Below are 24,167 nucleotides of genomic sequence, written 5' to 3'. Positions count from 1 at the left end.
CGAAGCTGCCTTTTACGTGTAACGTAGCAGAGAAAAGGAGTGTGCTTATGATATGTTGGTCATATTTTGAAATTATTGCTAAGCAAGTGGAATAAAGAGCCAGCATGGCGTAGTGGTTTCAGTGTTGGAGTACAACTTTGGAAACCAAGGTTTAACTCCCATTCAGCCATGAAGCCCACTGTGTGATCTTGGGCAAGTCACACATTCTCATCTTCAGGGGAAGGCAATGGCAAACCTCCTCTGAACAAATTTTGCCAAGAAAACCCCAGGATAGGTTTGCCTTTGGGTTGCCGTAAGTGGGAAACGACTTGAAGGCACACAACACATGCACACACACAAGTGGTGCTACTGAATTTACAGCTAAAGGTATCTATAAACCCAATGCGGTCATCAGTTTCTTTTTAAAAAAGTATTGCATCCTGAGGGATAATTTTAACTACATGTTTATATTTAGTATTTGTCTTGTTTTATTAACAAGTATAATACATATAGCATAGTATGTATAACATATGAGAACTGTACAGTACAAATTTATGTTCACAGTTTGACATGACAAAATGTCATTACTGAATTCCCATTGGACTACCAAAAGTAGAAACAGTGACGGTACATAAAAACATTCACATCTTTAGTGAGAAAGATTACCAAAATGCTTCAGTATCTGCAAATGATAGGAATGCATGCTAGAAACCATTAATTACCCAATTATTATTAGCTTATAAAATATATTACATTTTATTTTATTTTTAAATTCTGCATAGTTTTATACAAGTATTAAAGTAAATGTAATATTCCTGCTACATTTGCAGGCGAAGTTGTAGGGAAACGCTAAAGCAGGAAGATTATTTTGACCGTATAACATTTAAAATATATAAATAGCAAGAAAGTGCTAATATTTGTAAAACATAATGGGAATTATAGCCCTTTTCAAATAACGTGTAAAATACTTGCTTTTCTGCAATTCTGTTTAAAAGTAAAGGATATGCAGTCAGGTACACCTTGCTAAGCCTGGAAACAAAATAGAAACAAGATCTTCCCATTAGAGTTTTGTTTTGTTCTCTCTCTCTCTTTTTCAGTGTATTTTAACAGAATTGCTGTGCATAATAAAAACCACATTACAGAAATGTCAGCTTCATTCTGCATGATATAGCCTGGAAAGGAATGGTCTATTGAGGAATGCTCTTTAATGGGGCATTATCAATGAAGCGGCACCCTAAAGATTGCATCAGTGCAACACTGTATGTGTACATGGCTTGGTTAGAAACAGAACTACTCCACACTGTTCTTCTAGTTGCAAAGAGCCTTTCTCACTTGGCAAACAGCCCATTCCACTTTCAACAGTGGAGATGAAGTGATAGCAAAAACGTCTATGTGGCAGACGTACTGTCCTGAAAGCTATACTTGGGCATGAAGTGGAGACACTGGCACAGAAGCTGCACAACCATTCTGTGTGGTAGGGATTGTGATGAGGTTGCTTTTAGTTTCCCGAAACATCAAGATAGGTGCTAGAATCCAGACTAGATTTCAGGAAGAAGACTGTTCCTGGTAAAGCCACGTATTGCACTCAAATGATTCCCTTCTCCTCCCTGCAGGATTATTAAAATGGCAGCAGAGTCATTTTCCGACTTGCTGGGATATGCTGCGACATACTATGAAAGCCACTACTACCATATGAAGTGCTGCTCCTGTGAAACCTTAGTAGGAGACTGGACTTTTCACTTTCCTCAGGGTATATATTCTTCTGTTTTCTCATTTAAATAGACTGGAAGGGGATTTAGGGCTGCAATGTACGTCTTTAGTTTTACGTAAAAGATTAGATCTAAAGGTTCCTTTCCTAACTTGGAAGACCAATTTCTTCCATCTGAATGGTTAACCCATTGTCTATGGCCAAGGCCCAAAGTACATTACTACAAGTACATGTACATGACAATACCATATGCCTGAGGTGATTCTGCACCTGTTTTTCTAAATCTCAACCTTTTCCCATCCCCCAAGTACACACAAACACATTTCCGATGTTGACAGGAGTTACAGAAATGGTCTGGATTGCAATGGATGAATTATTCCGAGTTTGAACTAATGCTAGACAGCAGGATATTTGCAAGGGACAAAAATGAAAAGTCTGACCGCCTCTACAGCCGCACTTTCAACATGCCTAGTTTTTTTAACAACCTGTTTTCCAATATACATACTTACAATGCATCATATCTTAGAACAATGTTGCTCTAAAACAGGACATCAATATCAGTGGGGATACATGAACATAATCTCTAATCGTGTTTGCCATTGGTGAATCAGTTGGTAATACAAATTGTCATGGGATTAATAAACCATTCTAAAGCGTCATTTCCATTTGGACTGAGCTATCAGTTGAACTTTTTCCCCCATACTCTGCTCAGATTTCAAAACAACAGTAAAAGAATACATAATGGAACATTCCTCGCAAGTTTGGATTTTGGAGGCCAGATTGTCTTCTGGCACTTTACGGCATAAACGAAAACAATGTTATACTGTTCAGCTACGTATCCCCAGAGGTACTTTGAGAAAATACAATTCTTCGAAAATATTTTTATGAGATTACTATAGCAGCATCACAAATGAATGTCTCTTTAAACACATATCTGAATTTTTAAAAAATCTGGAGCACTCTTAAAGTGGTAGATCTCACTGTGTAATTGCAATGAAAGGCACTGTGAAACAAATGCAGCTACACATCTGCTATATAATGGGGGACAGATCTATTCAGCTCTTCTTAGACCTAGCAGATACTGAGGATTGCTAGGTTACATTTATCCTGTCTCCATCTTTAAACATAGACTGGATTTTTTTCTTTCAGTAGTTAAGTTTTATGTAACGTTAAAAGGATGGAAAGAAATCATATCCTGGCATTCTCTCTACTTCCCAATCCTGAGCTGCTGACACTTAGTTTTTGTTTCCATGTTAGCAACCGAGCGCAAGAGTATCAACACAACATAAAATAATGTATTTCCCAGATTTGCTTGGCAACACTAGAGACGGTAAAACGAGATTTTTGCTCTTTTCAAAGTGCTAGAGAACGTGTTGCAGATGCATCTTGTATAAACTGGTATTAGAAAGGCAAAATGTGCTATAATTTTGATAATATTGTTTTTAGGACTTAGGGCTGGTCTTGGAAATCCCTAACGCTTTCAAGATTTGGTTGTGAAAGTCACATGTGCAAATGCAAGTTACTGTGTAACTAGCGCCTTTGTTTTATCATGTTAATATCTAGAGCAAACCCAAAATACCTAAATATCCAACCAAATAAAGATTTGATTACCTTTTAGTTTGGTTTTAAATAGAACTGGGTGTGGGAGAAGCATTATTTTACTTATTCCCTATGAAATTACTAGGAAGAAGCCTCAATTTCATCCCCCCCCCCAGCAACCCAGCTGAACTCCATAGTTATCTGCAGAATACTGCATAATGGCATTGTGCTTCAGATTAGAGCCACTTAAGTGGCAATGTATCCGTTCCAACTTTTTGGCGTTACCAGTGAGTTTTCCCTTTCAGGAGAGCTAAACATAAGTACTTTCTTGAGGGGAAGGTAACTTCGATCTTGACTGGATTTAACTTTTCAAAACTATACTAGGCCAGGATTGAGCAGCATTTGGTACCAACATCTACCTTTCATCAAACCAAAGTTAAGGCGTTCTAGGCTGGTGATTTTCATAGGAAAGGGTTAATCAGTACCTCAGGTATGTATGTATGTATGGGCTGGCATGGTTGAAGCTGGCAGTGGTTTGAGCATTGGACTGTGGAGACCAGGGTTTGAATCTTTACTCAGCCATGGAAACCCACTGGGTGACACTGGGCAACTGTCGCAGCCTCAGAGGAAGGCAAAGGCTACCCCCTTCTGAACAAATTTTGCCAAGAAAACCCCGTGATAACTTCACCTCATGTCAGAAATTATTTGGAAGGCATTCAACATCTCTCTCATATATATATATATATATATATATATATATGAGTACAAAAGTGCTAGAAAATAGTTTATAAACATGAATACAGTTTATGAAACAGTATTAACAGATCAGATTTAACTATTTTAAAAATCAAGAATAAGGCATGTTGCTCCTGAAAAGTTGTTTACTGAAATGTATAATTATAGTAGGTGATTATAATGCAGTGTTTCCTAGCACATTCTGATGTCCTTTCCTCTCTTGTTTTATTCCGGTTGTTCTTGCTGCTTCCATTTTTTTTAACTGTTTCTTTAAAAATATGAAAACCCAAAGTTCCCAAATTTTAAAAAGACCCCAAAGCTTATAGAAGAAAACATGATGGTGAACAGTGTGTTATTTCTTTAAACTTCTTCCACTGGGCACCAATCACTTCTTAAGATAAGAATAACATCAACGATGTTGATTTTTTAATCAAATATTTGTTAGTGTTTTTGCCTGATACTGGGAATAAAGACATTGCATTACAAAATACATATTGAACTTCATGAAGATTTCCTGTTGGATTTGGCCTGCAAAACCTATGGGAGTAGGGTGCACCTTTTCTATCTGCAATGGTTTGTGCAGAAGTGCTTCAGTTAAGATATTTTATTCCTTGTGTCATTTATTTTACGTATATGGGAGGATCTCTGATGAAATTTCTAGCAGTGAGCTGACTGATTTCATTTTGCTGAAATGGTTGCCATTACTATGCCATGACAAGGAAGGGACAGAGGCTTTCTAGTCAACAGGAAATGCAGAGGAGTGATGAGAGACGAATATACCTACCACACCTCCTCAGTGAGGTAGATTATTGCATGTATCATTGAATGCCACATCATAGCAGTACCATGTATGTTCCATTCATACAGTTGCACACAAAACACTATTAATATGTCAAGGTGTTTGCTTAATGAAACTACTGAGGCATTGTATCCAGGCAAACACAAGCTAGCATTTTACACACTACACAAAAAAAGGGGAATTGGTGGTCAGGATGTGCATTACACATTAACAAAATTTCTGCTGATAACAACCACCCATCAGTCAAGAATTTTTCATTCACTCTCACACTGAGGATTTTTTAAAAACATCCAAAAAGTGTCTTGTGGAACATGCTTCTATCACCACCCACATTGGAAAGAGTCCATTTATTGCATTGCTGAGCATAAAAAGGAGATGTGCATCCTTTACAGGGTACACAAAGTCTCTGGCAAGGACTAGCAGGCTGGATTTCCAACAACAGTAACTATATGATCAATACATATATACTGGCTGATTGAATGGCAAAATTAACCAGCTTGATCACAGCAATTTAACCTATTTGCTGGCAGGTAGGGTTTGCTTCGCATCCCCAGGAAAAATAAATGTTCACATTCTTTAGGTCTGACCCGTGGCAAGAGCAAAGAAGGGTCCAGCAAATAACTTTTACTGACCATAGGGAAAAAATTGTGGCTATAAAATCCAGAGATTCAGGCCAGCTGAATCTAAATTAAAATCAACAAGGTAAAAATAAAAAGAAAGGAAATATGAAGAAAACTGGATGAAGAGACATTCAGACTAGCATGTGGCGTTTCCTATGAAGAGCAAGATGGTCTGAGCGAGAGAAGCTACGATCACAGTCTGGGCACTGGAATGGTTTGACTCCAGTATGTTTCCGGAAATGCCGCGTTAGTTCATCAGATCGAGCAAATTTCCATGTGCAACCTTCCCAAGTGCATTTGTAAGGCTTTTCCCCTGAAAAACAAAAAACAAAAAGGACATTAAAAACCCCACTTATTTTTCATTATATGCAATGACATATAAATAATATGCTTTAAGTCCCCATGGGTGAAACCTCACTATAACTAATACAGTATATATCTCAATGTATTCCAAAAACATTTAAGCCGATTCATAACTTTAACCGATGACTAGAAATAAGATTTCTTCCTCGGGATTTGGCTTGTTTGCTCTGGGCTATGGAGAAAAGGAAGGAAGGACTCAACTGGTTGGACAACTCTGTTTCTGGAATGCTCCCTTGTAGACCAGATCAGACCCAGGCCTTGTGAAACTATTGCAGTCATAATCCTATGACTGAGGATAGCAGAGCTATGTTAAGAGGAGAGGTGAGATGATATATCTGCCATGAGAAACTCAAAGAGATTAAAAGAACAGTGTCTAGACAAACCATTTATGGTTTGACAAGGGGAAAATTGGGGGGGGGGGGGGGAGAGGTTTAAGTAGGAAAACTCCCCAGAAGTTTTCTTCTGCCTTGCAGAAGTATTGATCAACTCTGACTTTTCTACATTTTATTCCATAGCAGTTTGGAAGTGAAACAGATTTACCTTGCATTGTTTCTACATGATCTACACAAGATACTCAATGCTGTGAAGGTGCAAAGTATTTTATATTGTTTCATTAATGTTATATAAACAATAAAATTGGCTCTTGTTGGTTACATAGGCATTCACTCCTCTCTGTCAATATTTGGTAGAGGCACCTTTGTCATGATTTACAGCTGTGTGTTTTCATAGGTAAATTTCTTTCTAGATCCTGTATTTATTTTGTCTGTTCTTCTCGATGAAGTTGCTCCAGCTCTTCATCGATTGTAGGGGGAATCTTGGATTGTAGGGGGAATCTTGGATGTTTTGAAGTATTGCTATGGATTCCCAAATGGATTGAGGTCTGGGCTTTGACAGAGCCATTTAAAGACATTCAGTTCTCTTTGGGTTCATTCACACTACCTTTCTTGTGACGAGTTGATTCAGGGAGATTCGATACCGAATCAAAGCTCCCACTATGTTTACCCTGATTGAATCTCCCCATAGCAATTTAACCTTGATGAAATTCACATTACCATTTATATCGATTTAAACTGGAGCCGCCATTTCAATCATTCTTGTTTTTTTTTTAAAAATGGTCACTCAAATGATGTGCATCTACATCACATTGTCCCCCCACCCCAAGTCAGCCTCGGATGATGGCAACGGCAAGCCCCTCAGAACAACCTTTAGCAAGAAACTCTGGGATAGGTTAGCCCTCAGGGGAGTCACACTGTCTCAGCTATATAATAATATAATCTCTCAGCAATATAATGCATGCGAGAGCTTTAGTTTGCACCAACTTGGGAGCAGAGTCTGTTGTGGTTTTATTTCTTGGGAAAGGGGGGGAAATGACCCCTAACCCACAGCTCCACTGATTATTATTTTTTAAATGTCAAGCAAATCATGAGCACCTTTGTCATACTGATGATGTGAATATTCAAAGGTGCAGTCTACTGTGGCCATGCAATAGCAAATATGTGCATAAGCTGTCAACTTTTTTTAAATACACCATCTAATGATGTTCCCAGGAGAACCTCCTCACTGGCTTTGGTGAGCTCTGGGAATGAGACATCGGTGCAGATAAGGGGACTAAATCACTGGCAGAAGAGGAAAAAAAAGCTGGGCTGCACTTTAAAGAGACCACTTTCCCATGCGTGGGAAATTTGAATCCACTGCATTTCTGAAGCTTTTTTTTCACTCCTGCAAGTGAGTGCCGAGAGGGAAAAACAACAGCGCTTAGCTGGCAGGGAGAGAGCAAAGGGGTGGGCATGTTCTGCCTCCTGCACATTATCCCCTCCCTCCTGGATGCCCTGAATGGGATTGGGAGCAAGTTCCCATTGGTGGCACCCTGATAAAACCCGGTGTTTTGGAAAAGAAACGAGGAGAAACTCGATCTTGGAAAAACGGGTTAAGAGGGATTTCTCCTGGCCCCCTTTGAATTTGGGTTGGGGAAAAACGGTGCAAGTGTGAACGACCCCTTTTTTAAACTGGTTTGCAAACAGGTTTATAACACAGTGTGAACAATCCCTTTGTACACCACTCCAGGGTTATTCTGGCTGCATGTTTAGGGCCATTATCCTGCTGAAAAGTTAACTTCTACCCCAGTTCCAGGTCCTTTGCAGCCTGAATCAGGTTTTTCCCTATAGGTGCCCTGTGTTTTGCTCTATCTCCTCAATTTTGACTAATTTCCCAGTGCTTGTAGAGGAAAAACATCACTGCAATATGATTCTGCCACCACCATGCTTCACCATGGGGATAATGTTCTCAAGGCAATGAGCACTGCTGCTTTTGCGCCACACACAGTGGTTTACAGCAAAGCCAAAACGTTCAGTTTTAGTCTTACCACACCATACAACCTTTCCCCACATATTTGCATGTGCCGTTTTGCAAACTCCAAATGGCCATTTATATGTTTCAGCTTTCTTTTCACCACTCCTTCAGAGCTACCACTGGCCTCTTGGGAGTTGTCTGCACGGGCTAAATGGTCCATGTTTTCCCCAGCCTCATATTGTTCACTTCAGACTACACAGGGGCCAGCACTGGGCCTGAACCTGATAGACTTGACATGGCTGTGGTGGATCTGGCCTAGTCTCGGAATAAACAGCCTTTATCCTGGGTCAATTTGACCCCTGGTTTGCCCTGGCTGTTTACATGGCCTCCTGCACATCTTACCTTGCCACACTGTTGCTGGGACTGGGAAGCCCCCTGTTGCCATGTCTAATGCAGAAATGGAGCACCTGGCCATGTGGGTGCAGCCAGACACCCTGTTTCCACACCTGATGTAGTGACAGGGGGCTTCTCAATACCAGTGAGTGCAGCAAGGTAAGGAGCATGTGCTAGTAGCTGGTCCCAATTCGGTGATGTAAACACTCACCCATTCCCATGCCAACCTGGGTGAGCACCAAAGCTAGAATAGCATCCATGTCCATCTACTCAGCCCCTTGCTTAATTTTCTCTCTAAAGCACTTCTTGTTTACTAAGTCACAGAGTTTTAGTGGATAGTATTCCCTAGGCAGAGTTGGGGCTAAGCCACATTCTTTTCATTTTGTAATACAGTAATGGATTTAATGGTGCTCTGGGAGAAGTTTATAATTTGGAATTTTTTGGGAGGTGGGGTATTTTCTCTCTCTATATATATTTATAACCCAATCCATATTGGTATTTCTGAACAACTTTATTCTGAGCTTGGTTTGATAGTTTCTTGGTCTTCCAGATGCTTTTTGTGTAGATATGCTCTCCAACAAACCTAGGGGCCTCCCAGAAACAGGTTTTTTTTTTTAAATCTGAGATTATGTGGAATTGAAATTGCTTGTTTTTTGTGCCACAATAAAAAATATTTTGCACCTTCACAGTGTTGAGAATCTTCCATGCCCTAAACAGTATTAATTTAACTTCAATTCCATGTTGTAGTGCAATGAACTGTGGGAAAGTTAAGGGGATAGATGAATACTTTTGCAATGCACTATAGGAGTGGCACCTAACAGTAATTCCCAATTTTTCTAACTATTCTTTCAGTATTTTTAGTAATTTTGGTAGTTTTAAAAAAGGATTTATTTCCTCCCTTAAAATAGCAGCTGTCTTACTTAACTTTGGCAAATGTCACAGCAATATGTGCAGCTATGTTATGAATGTAATTTGAAATAGGAAATAATAAAGCAGCATACATATACAGAAAGAAAAGAAATCCCTTCATTCTTCTCCCCAGTCTTTTAGTAAACCCTTGCCAAGAAAACCACACGACAGGTTTGCCTTAGGGTCTTCTAAAGTCAGAAACAACTCAAAGGCACACAGCAACAACAATAAATCTCATTTAAAATGAATACTCAGAGACAAAGTTTGAAATCTCAAGCAGGAAATCTGGGACAAATTTAGTGATGATGTAGAAGGGTGTGGTAAGGCAAATTTCACTGACTCACCATTCAGTAGGAAAGCAAAATAAGCAAAATAATTCTGAGAGGTTGTTTTCACAGAAGAAAATAAATAACCACAGTTGCAATCCTACACATCTCTAATAGGAAGTAAGTATAAACACAGTGAGATTTTTTTGTGGGGTTTTCGGGCTATGTGGCCATGTTCTAGAAGAGTTTCTTCCTGACATTTCATCAGCTTCTGAGGCTGGCATCTTCATCTTTCTCTGAAGATGCCAGCCACAGATGCTGGCGAAATGTCAGGAAGAAACTTCTAGAACATGGCCACATAGCCTGAAAACCTCACAAAAAACTATGGATGCGGGTCATGAAAGCCTTTGACTCCACAGTGAGATTTACTTCCAGAGAAAAAATGCACAGGATTGTACTGAAAATAAATAAATAAATATATTTGTAAGTAAAACCTCAACACTAGTGATTGTTGAAAACCACTCCTTTTTTGGTTGGTGCTGCAGCGGATAGGCACCTGCGGCGTGCAGCTGCCACGACCCCAATTCAACTTCGAGTGGGGCTGCTCCATGCCGCCCCATCCGGGCCATCTATTTCAGCCCATAACCTGTTTTATCCAGGAACTCTTGGAGTTGGGACATGTTCCAGACCCTTGCCCTTAAAAGGCACACTGCATGGTAATTACCTAATATACTAGGTTCTGGGAGGGCTTTTTCAATAAATGTCTCACCCTGCCTTGTTTAGGCAGGCTGGATTGGAACCTTGCCTTGCAATATTCTGCCTTCCAGTTTGGCTATGGGAGCTGCAGCTGCGGTATCCCATTACTATTCACATATACTGAAGTGTTCCACCTTAAACTGCCACACTCCACCTCCACAGTGAATGCAAACTGCTATCTCTATCCTCAGACTGGTGACTAGAGACTGAACAGAGACTTTCCCTGTGTCTCCAGCATGCCCAGCTGGGAAAGTGGTGGAGATGGATGACAAAAGCAACCATTATCTTTGATTTGAGACTGCAGATAGCAGGACATTCTAGTATGTATGGAGAAGGTAAAACAGCATCTAAGATGGAGCAAGACTAGATCACATCAGGCAAGGATGGGGCTTGGGAGCCGAGTCTTGGCTCCCATGATTTGGTCTGGGGAGGAGGGATGGGCAATTCAGCCTGTAAGGCAATCCATTTCCTCACCCGTTTTAGGAAGTCTAGTAGCAGTTTGTGCACATACGGTTGTCCTGCTGTCCAAGTTCCTCACACATATTTATGTACGCATTTTCACCTTCAAGAACACCCTACAAATGGAGCACCCTTCTCTCTTTTTTTTTAGTGATGTTTGCAAAGTGATGCATGCAAAGCACTACAATTCAAATGTTATTACTGTTTACAGTGGCAACATAATAGCACTAGCATTAAATCCCAACCTAATTTTATGTGCCAAGCAACTAAGCTTATACAACAGAGTGACTATTTTGATTCTGCCCAATTAAGCTTCCTAAAAGAAAAGTTATTTTGATTTGTTTCATACCTGTATGTGTTCTTCTGTGTGCTTTCAGATGGGAGCTTTTAGTGTAAACTTTGTTACAGCCCTCGTAATCACATCGATGTATTCTACGCTTCCTTTGTGTGTCAGGAGATTCCACAGGTAAAGGCCTCTTACCAGGCTGAACTATAACTGAAGGATGATTCCTGCAAGAATTTAACAGTTCAAAAATTAAACCTTTTGAGCTATATCTTTCTTAATGGTATACCACAAAGCTCCTTTATTCACCACCCCCTCTGTCTTTTGGCAACATGAACAACATTACATGCATGTGGAAAAATTCAAGCAAGCTTAGCAAATTTCATAGACTTTAATGGTAAAACATTGGCTTTCTTCCCTATTGGGGTTTTTATTCATTTTGTGGAATGAAAGAACAATAAAAAAAAATTCTTTACACAGCATACTACGATTTCCCCCCACTTATTTTTAAGGCAGGCTCTTGTTTCCCAGCATACTTAGATTTCCAAATTCTCAGTTAGTATTTTAAGTGAACTTCCATGATTTTCATTATATGTTCTTCTCCTGCTTAAAACACACACACACACACACACACACTTGTCTGAAACTATTTTCATCATGTTATTAACTCCATCATTTCTTTTGCCTGTCAAAACTGAATTCAAGTGGCTTTATTGTTCATCCACTCCTTTAGAGATCAATTAAGAATTTCCTGTTTAGGGCTGGTAAAAGGGTGCAGCTCTCTCCACCAATGATGTCAATTCCTAAAAGTAGTGTGTAGACGGTATGTGTATGTGTCACACCCACAGGATGTCTGAAATTGTCTCTTTGGCTTCCATAAATAAAAGTTTTCTTTCTTGCCTGCGTCCTGAAAGCTATTGTGCAGGTGAGATGTTTTTTTTAAAAAAGATACCAAGAATACACTCAAATCCATTTAAAACATGACAGAACACTACACAAAACATATACGGAACACCTGACTATTAACAGGCAGTTACAGTATTGTCTTTAAACCTTTTCAGAATATTTGTAACTTTATGTGAAATTAATATCTCATGTAACTACCCTGAGATACCAGTGATACTTCTAGATATTGGTCTAGAATCTCTTTAAGGGCATATACTTGTGTTAAGCACATGGGTGCCCCTTTTCAGATGCTTTGGAGGTGGCATTCCTTCTGTAGTGTTCAAAGCACCTGCCCCATGAACTGAAAAGTCCCTGGAACTGACCCACATGCCATTTTTTTAGTGAGCAAGCGGGTTGGAGAAGTATCTAGCTACTTCTCCCATAGTCCGATGCAAAATGGTGAAATCAGTGCTGAGACCCACTGGGATTTTTTCAGGGGTCTCAGCACTGCGTAATCATTTTGCATTGGCATGGGACCTAGCCAGTTGCTTTTCTATGCCTGCCTGCTCATGATGAAGTACAGGACGGCATGTGGGGTGCTTTCAGGGTCTTTCAGTAAGCTGTCAGTGTAGTGTAGTAGGTTCACATATGAACATTTATGCTAGAATCATAGAATCCTAGAGTTGGAAGAGACTACCCCCTGCCATGCAGGAACTCTCAATCAAAGCATCCTGACAGATGGCCATCCAGCCTCTGTTTAAAGACTCCAAAGAAGGAGATTCAACACTCTCTGAGGGAGTGTTCCCCTGTCGAACACCCTTACTGTCAGGAAGTTCCTCCTAATGTTGAGGGTGAAGAATCTCTTTCCTGCAGCTTGCATCCATTGCTCTGGGTCCTAGTCTCTGGAGCAGCCAGAAAACAAGCTTGCTGCTAAGAGGATGTCTAATTCTGGTCATAATATTTTGTATTTTAGTTCTGCACTATTTGAATTTGAAGTCTGACTTTCACTCTGCTTCAGAGCTCAAACCTCTGAGCCAAATGTATGGCAGCTGCTATACCAGCAAGTACACACACACACGGTAGGGGAAGTCTGCAATAGATGACAGTGCCACATGGATTCCAAATAAGATCCATCCTTTCCATTCAATTTGCACAATAAACTGTGTTATTCATTTGTGGTCAACACCACCCATGGTCACTTTTTACTCTACTAGAGAAATTTCCAGGAAAATAATAGTTTCAATTACTGCTTCTAACTCCAGTAAGCCTACAATATCATTATGCTGTAGGTAACAAAGGTGTTTATTTATTTACTTACTTAAACACACCCTCAGTGTTGTGTTGCTTTTACATGAGCAGCTTAGCGGGGTACAGACCGCCGCCGGTAGGTCCGCGGGGGAGCGGAGCCTTCAGACGCGCGGCCCGCGCGGACCGAAAAAGAAGCTCCAAAATGGAGCTTCTTTTTGAGTCGCGTTTGTGACGTAGCGAGGCGCCCAGGGGCGCTACGCTACGTCATAAAGCTGCGACACTAGCGACGCTCAGCGTCCGATACGTAAAGATGGGGCGCCGTCTGAACGGGGCCGCCATCTTGTACGTATTCAATACGTACAGTGGTACCACCGCCGGGATCAACGAAATGACCCGCGTTACCGAAAGTCCGGGGGATACGAAAAAAATAGATAGAAAAAAACGGTTCCGGGTTACGTTTTTTTTTTCCGGCTTACGAAAAAATTTTTGGTGGCTTTGCGGCGCTTTTGTCGCACGAAATCGGCGGGCTTTCCCTCCAGCGCTAGGCGGCTAAAGTGCTTTTCGGGTTGGGCCGAAATCTTTCGGGTACGAACGGCGGCCGCCGGAACGAATTAAATTCGTAACCGGGGTACCACTGTACTAGGGGGTCAAGGGGGGTGCGAGAGCACCAGCCCCTCCTAACCCTAGTACGTATTGTATACGTACTATTTGGCGGTCTGTAACCCGCCCCAGTATTGTTAACTTGACAGTTCCCTGCCTTCATGCTTACAATTTAAAAAGATATGGCACAAGAAAAAGGGGATGGGAGTGGGGAAGGGGATTAAGTCCAGCAGATGCTCACTGCTAGTCTCTCCTACAGAGGCCACAGAAGGGTCTATATTGGCATGGAAGGTGGGCCTTACATTAGCTGATGGCCCTAGGCATGACAGAGCTGTGTCTAGCCTTTTCTACCTCCAAGGTCAGGGCAGTGACATTGGCATGGAAATAGGGCCTTTCACCAGCTGAGAGGCTTAGGCACTGACTGTTCTTTTCTCCCCCGAGGCCACAGCAAGGGCAGTTATATCTAACAGAAAATAACATTAATGGTACTACTAGCCACTTCACTGTATTTATTTGCTTATAACCACAGGAAGACTGTAGGTTTGCAAGATGTCTTAAGAATCTCTTTATATTTGGAGAGGTTACAGTTAAATTACAGGAAACAAATTTCAGTGATAAAAATGATTTACTGCTCTTAATAATAATAATGGATGTATTCTATGGAAAACTGGTCCAGCTAATATAGCTCTCTATGACTAGAAGTTAACACACAGGGAGGTCTTTTTGAAATATATAGAATTATCTTCCCCCAAATCATTTTGTTGTGGTGTATTTAACCACTCTTAAGCTCCCACACACAAAGTGCATGCTATGTCGGTTACCTGTGTTAAATTCTGTTTCCTGTAAAACAAGAACAAAGGATTCTGTCCTGGGCTGAATGTTTCAGGTTTCAATAGCTCACTCATATTTTGCTAGAACATTTTCTTAGGGGATGAATGAAAACCAATTCAAGGTGGATTCAAAACTGTGAACTCCCTTCATTATTGGCTAGGTTTGATAACCATGTACCCCTGTTTGCGTAACAAATTAACTGAGGGTTGGGGAATCTGTGGTCCTCCAGATATTGTTCCATTCATAGAATCATAGAATCACAGGACAGGACGGTATACTGAACTTAATATGCAGAGTCACATTCCAGCATGCGATGGCACATTATTATTACTATCCATTTGTATAAATAAGAATGAAAATTATTACTGTCTTGCCCTGTTTCATTATCAGTGGTGAGGATCGTCATAGCTAGGGGACAGAAATATGCTGAGGAACTGGATCTTCTCACAGGGGTCCAAAACACACTGCAGAAATAATTCAGTTTGAGACCACTTTAATTGCCCTGGCTCAATGCTAGGGAATTCTGGAAACTGTAGTTTTGTCAGATACTTAGCCTTCTCTGTCAGAGAACTCACGTGCTAAACTACAATTCCCAGAATTCCCTAGCACTGAGCCAGGGCAGTTAAAGCAGTCTCAAACTGGATTATTTCTGCAGTGTGCTTTGGACTGTGGTGGAGGAGGCTATGAGATGTGGCATTAAATGGAAAATTAACAGCTAAGTTCTCAGAGCGGAAACTGGAACACACAAGTTATGGTAGCCATTCATTGCTTTCCAAAATAATGTTTCTGATAGTCTGATTCCATAGGGGGTTTCACCAATATTGGAACAATTCTTTTTAACAAGAACTCTTGATACTTTATGTTTTGGAAATTGAAAATTCAGGTTTGTTCAAGTGCAAAAAGAAAAAATATACAGCGGATCCTTATTATCTGCTGGGGTTTGGTTCCAGGACACCCTGTGGAGAACAAAATCCGTGGATGCTCAAGTTCCATTAAATGCAATGGCATAGCAAAATAGCGTCCCTTATATAAAATGGAAAAACAAGGTTTGCTATTTGGAATTTATATATTTTTTTGAATATTGTCAATCCATGGATGCTTGAATCCGTGGATAAAAAAATCCATGGATAAGGAGGACCAACTGTAATTAGATTGTGCTGAAAAATTGATTATACATAGAGTGTTTTAAAATTTTTTTGTCATATAATAGTATATTTATGATTATCATTTGTATTTTTATTGCTGTACATTAATAATTGTATTTAAAAATTGTAAAGGCTGTAGTTTCCCCACCCTTGAATACATATAGTTATCCAACCAGTACTCCTAATTAGTTAGGAAGGGTGAGGTCCCACCTCTATTTTATTGCACAAAGAAGTAAAAAGAGCCAACAAAATCAAGGGTTTTGATTGCATGGTACAGATTTCTCTTGGAATTTCTGCAAGGTAGAAAACATTTTTAAAACAAAGCAGTCTTTTGTGGTTGCTAGCACTGGCATTAAAAAAAAAATCAGGCAGATGATCTTTCAATACATCAGACCCTCCACTAGTGCCTGTTATGACATAATGGATCTCAATAGCTCAATGTTTTTTTCCTGAAACATGAACAACACTGCGATATAAGACACTGAGAGCTATGTTCAGCCAAAAGGGAGGACCACCCATCAAAGCAAGTAGCTCCAGATGCCTCAAATGAGAGGAAAGCCAAGTCATGTGCTATAGGAAGAAAAAACAAAAACCTCTCTAGTTCTGGTTCTCTAGCCAATATGATTAAGGGGGTAAAATCTGACCTCCCTCCCCACTGCAGCAATCAGTCATGAACAAAATCCATTCAAAATGAATAAAAAACACATAAATAAAAGCTCCAAATACCGCAGCATGGACCCACTCCAAAGAAATTCTGAACAGCTGGGCATTTTCTGGGCATATCTTACAGTTGATATCAACCCTCCCCCCTTTTCAGTCAAAGGGGAGCTGGACTCCAGGGGTGTCTTTAAAAAGGCGTTTCACCACCTCTGAAAGTATCCTTGAGAGCATATTATTCTGTCTTCTGTATTCTGTCTGAATGTGCTCCCAGATGAAGCTTTCTTTCCTTATACAATTACTCTGATTGTTCAGATTTTTACATTGGAATCAGATGTTATTGTCTTCCATTTGTTACTCTTCTGTGTTTTTCTCTCCATCTTTTTCTCACCACAAAAAGTATTTTCACCAGAAAGCACCCCAATTCTTTACAGACTCAAAAATAATGCCACTCTGATTTTGGATCTAGACTGCAATGAGAAAGCATGGTTTTATGTCCTATTGAGAAATTTAGAACAACCAGTTAACTACTTACTCTTGAAGCATTGCTTGAGGGGGTGACAACGAAGTCATCAATGGAGGAGACATTTGTTCAGCATAGTAATCATTCCTAGGTGATTCCAGGCCTGGTTCTACCTTTATAGATTTCTTTAGTGCTGGCTTCTCATAAGACTCGATTACAGGCACTACCAAAAACAAAATAAAACCCTGCTGTAAGTAAATATAAACAAATTGAGCTTTGAAAAGCTACATGCTAACTAGGGGATTCTGGGAGTTGTAGTTCAGAAAACCCTGAATATAAACATTCCATTTCCTCCAGGAATGATACTCAAGGGAGTGCACAACTTTCTCACTGCCTTTCTGATCACAAAAATTGTGAGGAAGTTTAGGCACGATAATTTAATACTATGGAGGGAAGCAGAAAGAGAGGAAAGCCACATGCTAGATGGATGGACTCTATTAAGGAGGTTATGGGTATGAACTTGCAAGACCTGAGCAGAGCAGTGGAGAATAGGGAGTCTTGGAGATGTCTCATCTACAGGGTCACCATGGGTCGAGATTTTGTGGATAACAACAACAAAAACAAATACACCACATTGTGGAGTTTATCACATGGGAGGAATTTCTCTTAATTACGAATGAAAAGAAAGTGGGGCCAGAACGCATTCACGTGAATTCGCTAGTTCAGCGAATTTACGTGAATTTGAATTGCATTTGAACTGACTTCCCATTGCCTGAAATTGCATGTGGTAGTCTATTATGCAATTACTTGAAACACCATGATTGCATTCGGACTGACTTCCCATTGCCCGGAATTGCATGTGGTAGTCTATCACGCAATAACGTTAAACTCCATGATTGCATTCAGATTGCCATTGGATTATACTTCCAATTTCCCTTGTCTGATAAACTCCCTTCTATTAAAAGGACAAGGGGCACCAAATCTGTCATGATAAATTTAGAATAACGTTAGGTGGAAGAACACTGAATTTTATCATTTTTAAATGGGGGCAGAAGTAAGATGCCACAAAAACCCATGCTTTTACCTGGCACACTACTTGGGTTTTCCAACTCTTCTGAAAGAACTGTGGATACCATAATAGGTTGTTGAAGGTGAGGGGCATACATAAAAGGGACAGGCTGTACTACAACTGGCTGTATAACTGGAAGTATCCCAGGGCTGCGAAGTCCATGGCGTGAAAGAGCTGCCATTACCGGAGGAATAGTTAATGGCATAGTGAAAGGCTGTATTCCTGGAGGAGTCAATTTCTTCATTGGAGGGCTGGGTGATGGCAGATTTAATCCAGGCGAGGCTCTCCTATGTACAGTCTGGAATTTCAGAGGAGAAGGAGAACTTCCAGCTGAAGGTGGCTTGTTCACTGTGAGATCAACAGGCTCAACCTGAACTCCATTACACAATTCTTCTGGAACTGGATAGAATTTATTGTGTATCATATTCGGTGTCGAATAAATTACACTGTATTTGTTGGTTTTCATGTGATCCATGTAACCAGAATTGAATGACTGTATGAAAGAAGGGGAGGGAAGACAGAGAAATGAAATTGATACCAGTAACACAAAACAGGCAAGGATTTGTTTTTCTTTTTAAAGGAAAACATGAGCCTGAATCATATCAATGAGCCCCCAACTAAGTTAGAGTCAACAGATCACTACTGAATATGTAGGTAAATCGCACTGGTTCAATGGGTCTACTCTAATTCAAACCAACAATAGGATTTAGGCTATTGATTATCTATGAATCATCTCCACAGTATTGTGCCTTAAGTTGTACTATTTAAATAAATGAAGATAAATGGAAATCTGTACTCTTTGAAATGAAGAGATGACTCAAATAGACACACAATTCTGGTTATAAGGAATTATTTTGTCTTGCAGCAGATGGTTTAATTTGCTAGAGTGTCTTTTAAATGGGTGAGTGTGATTCACTGAGGGCCAAGGTGGGCAAAAATGACACCAGAGCTTGCCTGAATATGTATCTCTGACATAGTCAGATCTACCATTACTGCTTGTGCCACAACCTAGAACTGATTTTACAATAAGTCCAAACCAACTCTTATGAAAGTTGATCTTCTAAATAGGAATAATCTAATATTGTTTTCTATGTAAATATGGTGAGAAACTGTCACATTTGCAAAGATGAACAATCTCCAGTTCCAAATTTAATGTGAATTAGTCAGAAATGTGGGAGCATGTAACAGACCTATGGAACTGCATTCAGCCTCATAAAACTTCATCATCCTCTGGTGAAACAACTGGCTCAACAGGCAAGTCGTTGTAGAGCACAAGTGAGAGACTCCTACAGTCTGGAGAAAAGCTGATGAGCCGATTCTCAAGCTGCCAGATTCATTTATCCAAAAACAACCCTGCCTCCCAACCCTTGTCTTGTCTCTGTGGCATCACAAGGACACACTCCCTGGCTTTGGCCCTGAAATCTTAGGGAATTAAATACTGTCAACCCGGCAAAATCAATCACCATATAAACCAGTTGTATTATCTCAACTCTACATGCATAATACTTAGCTTCCTTTTCTTTTCTTTTTTTAATAAAGAGAGCACAACTTAGCAGGCAACACATCTAGGAGAACATAGCCCACTAGTCTAACACTGAATACATTGAACAAAACCTAGTTGAAAAGGTGACATCCTGCATCCAGAAGTGGATGTTCTCATAAAGTTAATATTGTATATGAGATATATTATGATATAATTTGCTATATACAGGGTGATTCAAAAATAATGGTGCAAAACTGAAAAAAGAAGAGCTTTACTTTTGCAGCATACAGTACTTTAAAATTCTCTCTATATCATGATGTTGGTGATGATGGAAAAGTTTTACCATCCCAAAGTACTCACATATTGTGAGAAGGAGCTATATATTAAACTCTCATTCACAAGCTTCTACAATAAACTATAAACACTATTTTCTTATGAACAACTGGCATATGTATTTATATTTATCTTGCCTTTTAACCAAACTTGGGCCTCCAAGGTGAACACTCATCTAACTATAACTGTTTATGTAGCAAAATGGTTTTTCTGGTAGCTTCAGTGGATAGAAAACGGTTTGCTCCCACATAGAAGTACCACATTAATTGTTTCTCACTGCATATAATCAACAGGGTGGCTCCTCAGGGGACACTGTAATTAAATTTGCTACCTACTTATCATGTGTGTTGAAACAAAGTTCAACAACTGCCTAGTCTGACAGAAGAGATGACAAAATGTCCTGGATGTGCACTTCTATTATGTGAGCATGGTAAATCTTTCAAGATCACACCCCTATGATGTACCTAAGACTCAGCAATTTGCTTCTTCTTCTTCTTCACCCCAAACCTTTTACATCAATGGCACTGTCCTCCGCACATACAAATGGTTTTGTTGACAAGAGGTATATAAAATGTACAATGTAGTCCAACTATTTCAGAGGCTGAACACTTTTTGAGTGGATGAAAACATTTTGACCTGTTGGCAGTTTAACCAATATCATAGGAAACAGAGGGTAAGAGTCAGTGTTGTCATCTTGCTGGCAAACTTCTAAAAACAGAATGAGGGAGGTGATGGCTTCCCAAACTCTGCTCCCACTTGCCTTGGTTCATCCTTAGCTGTCTTTTAAATAAAGATGCCTTGTTAACCTATAGAAGGATGCAATTCTTTTTCCTCCCAGTGCCTTCATATGAGTACTATATTATTGTCTCACGCTTGTCTGATATTATAAGAATTTGTAATAGTATTGTAAGAAGCTCCAAATCTAATTTTGTCTTTTAATTGGGCCCATAGTAGAAATTCATGGATCATGTTTCTCTTTCTTCCATAGTATCAACTCTTGTAAGGGTTTTTACAAAACTGTACCAGTCTTAGAAACCCTTTTGCAGTTTTGCTGCTTCATTCTCAGTATACTGACAGAAGTAATAAGTTTCACTGAAACCAATGGGATATACTTCAGTGTAAACTATTAAAATCGGTTTATCAATGGAACAGTTTATTAATATACTATGCATTTGGGGAACCAAAGTAATCTATTAACTCCTGAAATTAGAGAATATACCTTCCCGGTTTAAGCTTTTCAAATACAAGAAAGAAAAGCACAAACCAAGAAAAAACTGTATCCCCAGCCCCAAATACTGGGGAATAGATATCAATAGCATATAATACTTATTACAGACCTGAATCAGAAATGTACTGTAAGTAACATTCAAACAAGCTAAGAAATCTGTCATTTTCCAAAAGCCCTCAGGAGACTGACCAGTAAAGCAGACACACTGATGAAATTTACTGCATCAATTACAACCACGGAGAACAGAGTGTCTGTTGAATGGATGCTGCACAGTTAGGCTCTGGGGCACTTTAAAGTGAAATTCCTTAGCATCCCCAACTACACTGATTATTTAAAGAGACATTTATTTCCACTAACCACTATGCAATTCTCAGTTTTCTTTATCAGAAAAAGAGTGCTTGTTTGTTTTTAAACTGAATTCAAGGTGGTATATTAATTTTATTATTTTAAAAAATAAGGTTTGACAAAAATGTACTGACTTCTTGGAAATGTCCACCACCACAGTCTCAACACTGGCATTTGGATCCCTTCTAACAAATATTATTATAAATATCCATGACAACTTTGTTTTAAAGTTACTCTTACATCTTGTATAATCGCTGCTGGACCATCTCAGCCAAAAACAGAGATGATCTAATTGTATAAGTTTCTTATTACCAGCAATCCCTCAACTACAGTCCTTTATTCATTTTTTCCTCTTTGCGACTATTTTCCAAATGCACAGTCAAACAAAGCAAACAGGCTGAATGTGCCAACTTGCTCTAGAACGTCCCAGAATAAGCTTATTTCCTTGAACAGTATCAAGATGCTCCTTCCTATACCTTCTGTGTTGGTCCAGCAGAAATTCTAAAAGAATAGCATGAAAAAGTTACTGAAAGTTTTAATTTTATGTGGTTTGTGCTTTTCTTAGAGAGCCCTGGTGGCACAGTGGTTAAATTCCTGTACTGCAGCCACTCACTCAAAACCATAAGTTTGCATGTTCAATACTAGCCAGAGCTCAAGCTCAACTCAGGCTTGCATCTTTCCGAGGTCACTAAAATGAGGACCCAGCTTGTTGGGGGCAATTAGCTTACAGTTGTAAACTGCTTAGAGACTGCTTAGTTCAGTATAAAGCGGTATATAAATTGAAGCTGCTATTGCTAATGCACTGTGTTATCTGTTGTAGTAAGAAGTTGTTTCTTTTTTTTCTTTACTGAGACCCTGTATCTTTAAAAACTGCATGGCAAGAGGAAATCTAAGAGACAATTTTCCCATCACTGCACATCCAATCAGTGAAACCAGGCCTGTTGAATTCCTGCCTCATAAGCAACAATTAAAGGCAAAGCCCCACTCTGTTGTGAAAAACACGACTATGCCAACTAATCCGACTTTTTAAAACTCCTAGGCATGATGGATATCAATGCTTTTCAGGGAAACAGTGGTTCTCTTCTTGTTTCTTTTGTAACCCAAAGTTTAGCTTCAAAGGATGCCACTTTTAACTTGCCTAGAATACATGAAATACATGAAAACAGAAAACTTTAATTATATGAATACTGACCACTGGAACTGGTTCCATTGCTTCTTGTTTGATAGGTACAGGGTCAAACATTAGCATCTTCTTAGTCAACTCTATTTGTGCTTACGTTGCTTGGTTCTCTAAAAATATGAGAGAAAAAAGTAACAGAGTTTTTTAAAAATGTAAACAAAAGAGCACCACTCAAGCGTATTTCAAGTGTTCAAAGCACATACACTGGTGCCTCGGGATACGAAATGATCGGGTTACGAAATTTCCGGGATACGAAAAAGTTGGATTGGAAAAAACTGTTTCGGGTTACGAAATATTTTTCGGGTTACGAAATTCAATTTCGGCGCGAAATTCAAATGCTGCAAAGTGCAGCTATAGGCTTTCCAGTGCTAACGGAAAGCCTTTTCGGGTTACGAAATTTTCGGGTTACGAAAGGAATGGCGGAACGAATTAATTTCGTAACCCGAGGTAGCAGTGTATATTCTCTGAGTGTTCCTTAGAACAACTTTGTGAATTCTGTTGGTACAATTCTCTTTATTTTAAGAATGTGAAGGGGTGTGTGCACATGCATACATGTACATGTATCAGGATGAAGTAATAATGACCAGTGGATTTATTCAGTTTGAACCATCAATACATGTCTTTCATCTCATACTATGTTGTACAGTACAACCCTCTCATATCTGCAGGGGATACATTCCCAGACTTACTGTGGAAACCTGAAACTATCGATAATTGTGAAACCTATTGAAATGAATGACATCCAACAAATAGAGTTGACCACAGAGTTGCATGGGAGAACCCTAGAGATTCATAGAGAGAACACAACACATCTAGGCATTTCTAGGTTCTTCACTGGAAGCAGACCACAGAATTGTGCTGAAAGACCTAGAAAATGCCTAGAGTGAACATGTTTTTTGGGATGTCTATGGATACGGGGGTCGTACTGTACCTGCTTTCATAAATGATTCACAATACTACATGATTCCAGCCTATAAGTTTAAATATACTACAGTCATTGGGATGCTGATAGGTATGACACGAGTTTATAGTCCTTCATATCTGGAGGGCACCATGTTGGGGAAGGCTAATTTATAATATTGCATCACAAGAACCAGTGTGATATATAGGTTTGAGTGTGAGACACTGGGAGACCAGGGTCTGAATCCCTGCTTGGCCATAGAAACCTACTGAGTGACCTTGGGCAAGTCACACTCTCTCAGCCTCAGAGAAAGGCAAGGGCAAACCCTCTCTGATCAAATTGTGCCAAGAAAAACCTGTGATAGGGTTGGCTTAGGGTCAACCTAAGTCAGAAAAGACATGAAGGGACAATAGCAACACATTTACATTATATTTGAAAAAATTCTACATCAAAGGTGAGAATCATGCAACCCCAGCCTGTATTTAAGACTCCCAAAGCATCTTTGACAATAGCACTGCTAAATTATGGAAGGAAATCAAACCATAGTCCAATGGCAAATAAAGAAAACCCACATGCCAACATTCACCAACAAACAACCATCATTTATTAAAAGAAAGTAAAACTTTTTTACTTTCAGCAAAGGAAGGGGAGGATGGAGAGGATCCACAAAATAGCAATCTAGGGAAGATATATGTGATACC

General features: G+C 39.6%; 1 protein-coding gene across 3 annotated transcripts in view; it reads right to left on the bottom strand.

Moving 5' to 3' along the window:
* Window positions 1-449: 449 nt before the first annotated feature.
* KLF3 (Kruppel like factor 3) overlaps window positions 450-24,167 on the bottom strand; it is a 49,251-nt gene continuing 25,533 nt past the window's right edge. For all 3 annotated transcript variants that reach the window (XM_042468337.1, XM_042468335.1, XM_042468336.1), the window contains 5 exons: window positions 22,578-22,675; window positions 18,012-18,489; window positions 17,000-17,150; window positions 11,165-11,325; window positions 450-5,693 (listed from right to left, as the gene is read on the bottom strand). In XM_042468337.1, the coding sequence (XP_042324271.1) occupies window positions 5,512-5,693; window positions 11,165-11,325; window positions 17,000-17,150; window positions 18,012-18,489; window positions 22,578-22,634 (1,029 nt within the window). In that variant the 5' untranslated portion in view covers window positions 22,635-22,675 and the 3' untranslated portion in view covers window positions 450-5,511. The remainder of the gene's footprint in view (window positions 5,694-11,164; window positions 11,326-16,999; window positions 17,151-18,011; window positions 18,490-22,577; window positions 22,676-24,167) is intronic.

Source organism: Sceloporus undulatus, chromosome 5, assembly GCF_019175285.1.
Source record: "Sceloporus undulatus isolate JIND9_A2432 ecotype Alabama chromosome 5, SceUnd_v1.1, whole genome shotgun sequence".
In the NCBI taxonomy this organism is placed as follows: domain Eukaryota; kingdom Metazoa; phylum Chordata; class Lepidosauria; order Squamata; family Phrynosomatidae; genus Sceloporus; species Sceloporus undulatus.
The sequence above is the reverse complement of the archived record's forward strand: the minus strand, read 5'-3'. Positions and strand labels throughout refer to the sequence as shown.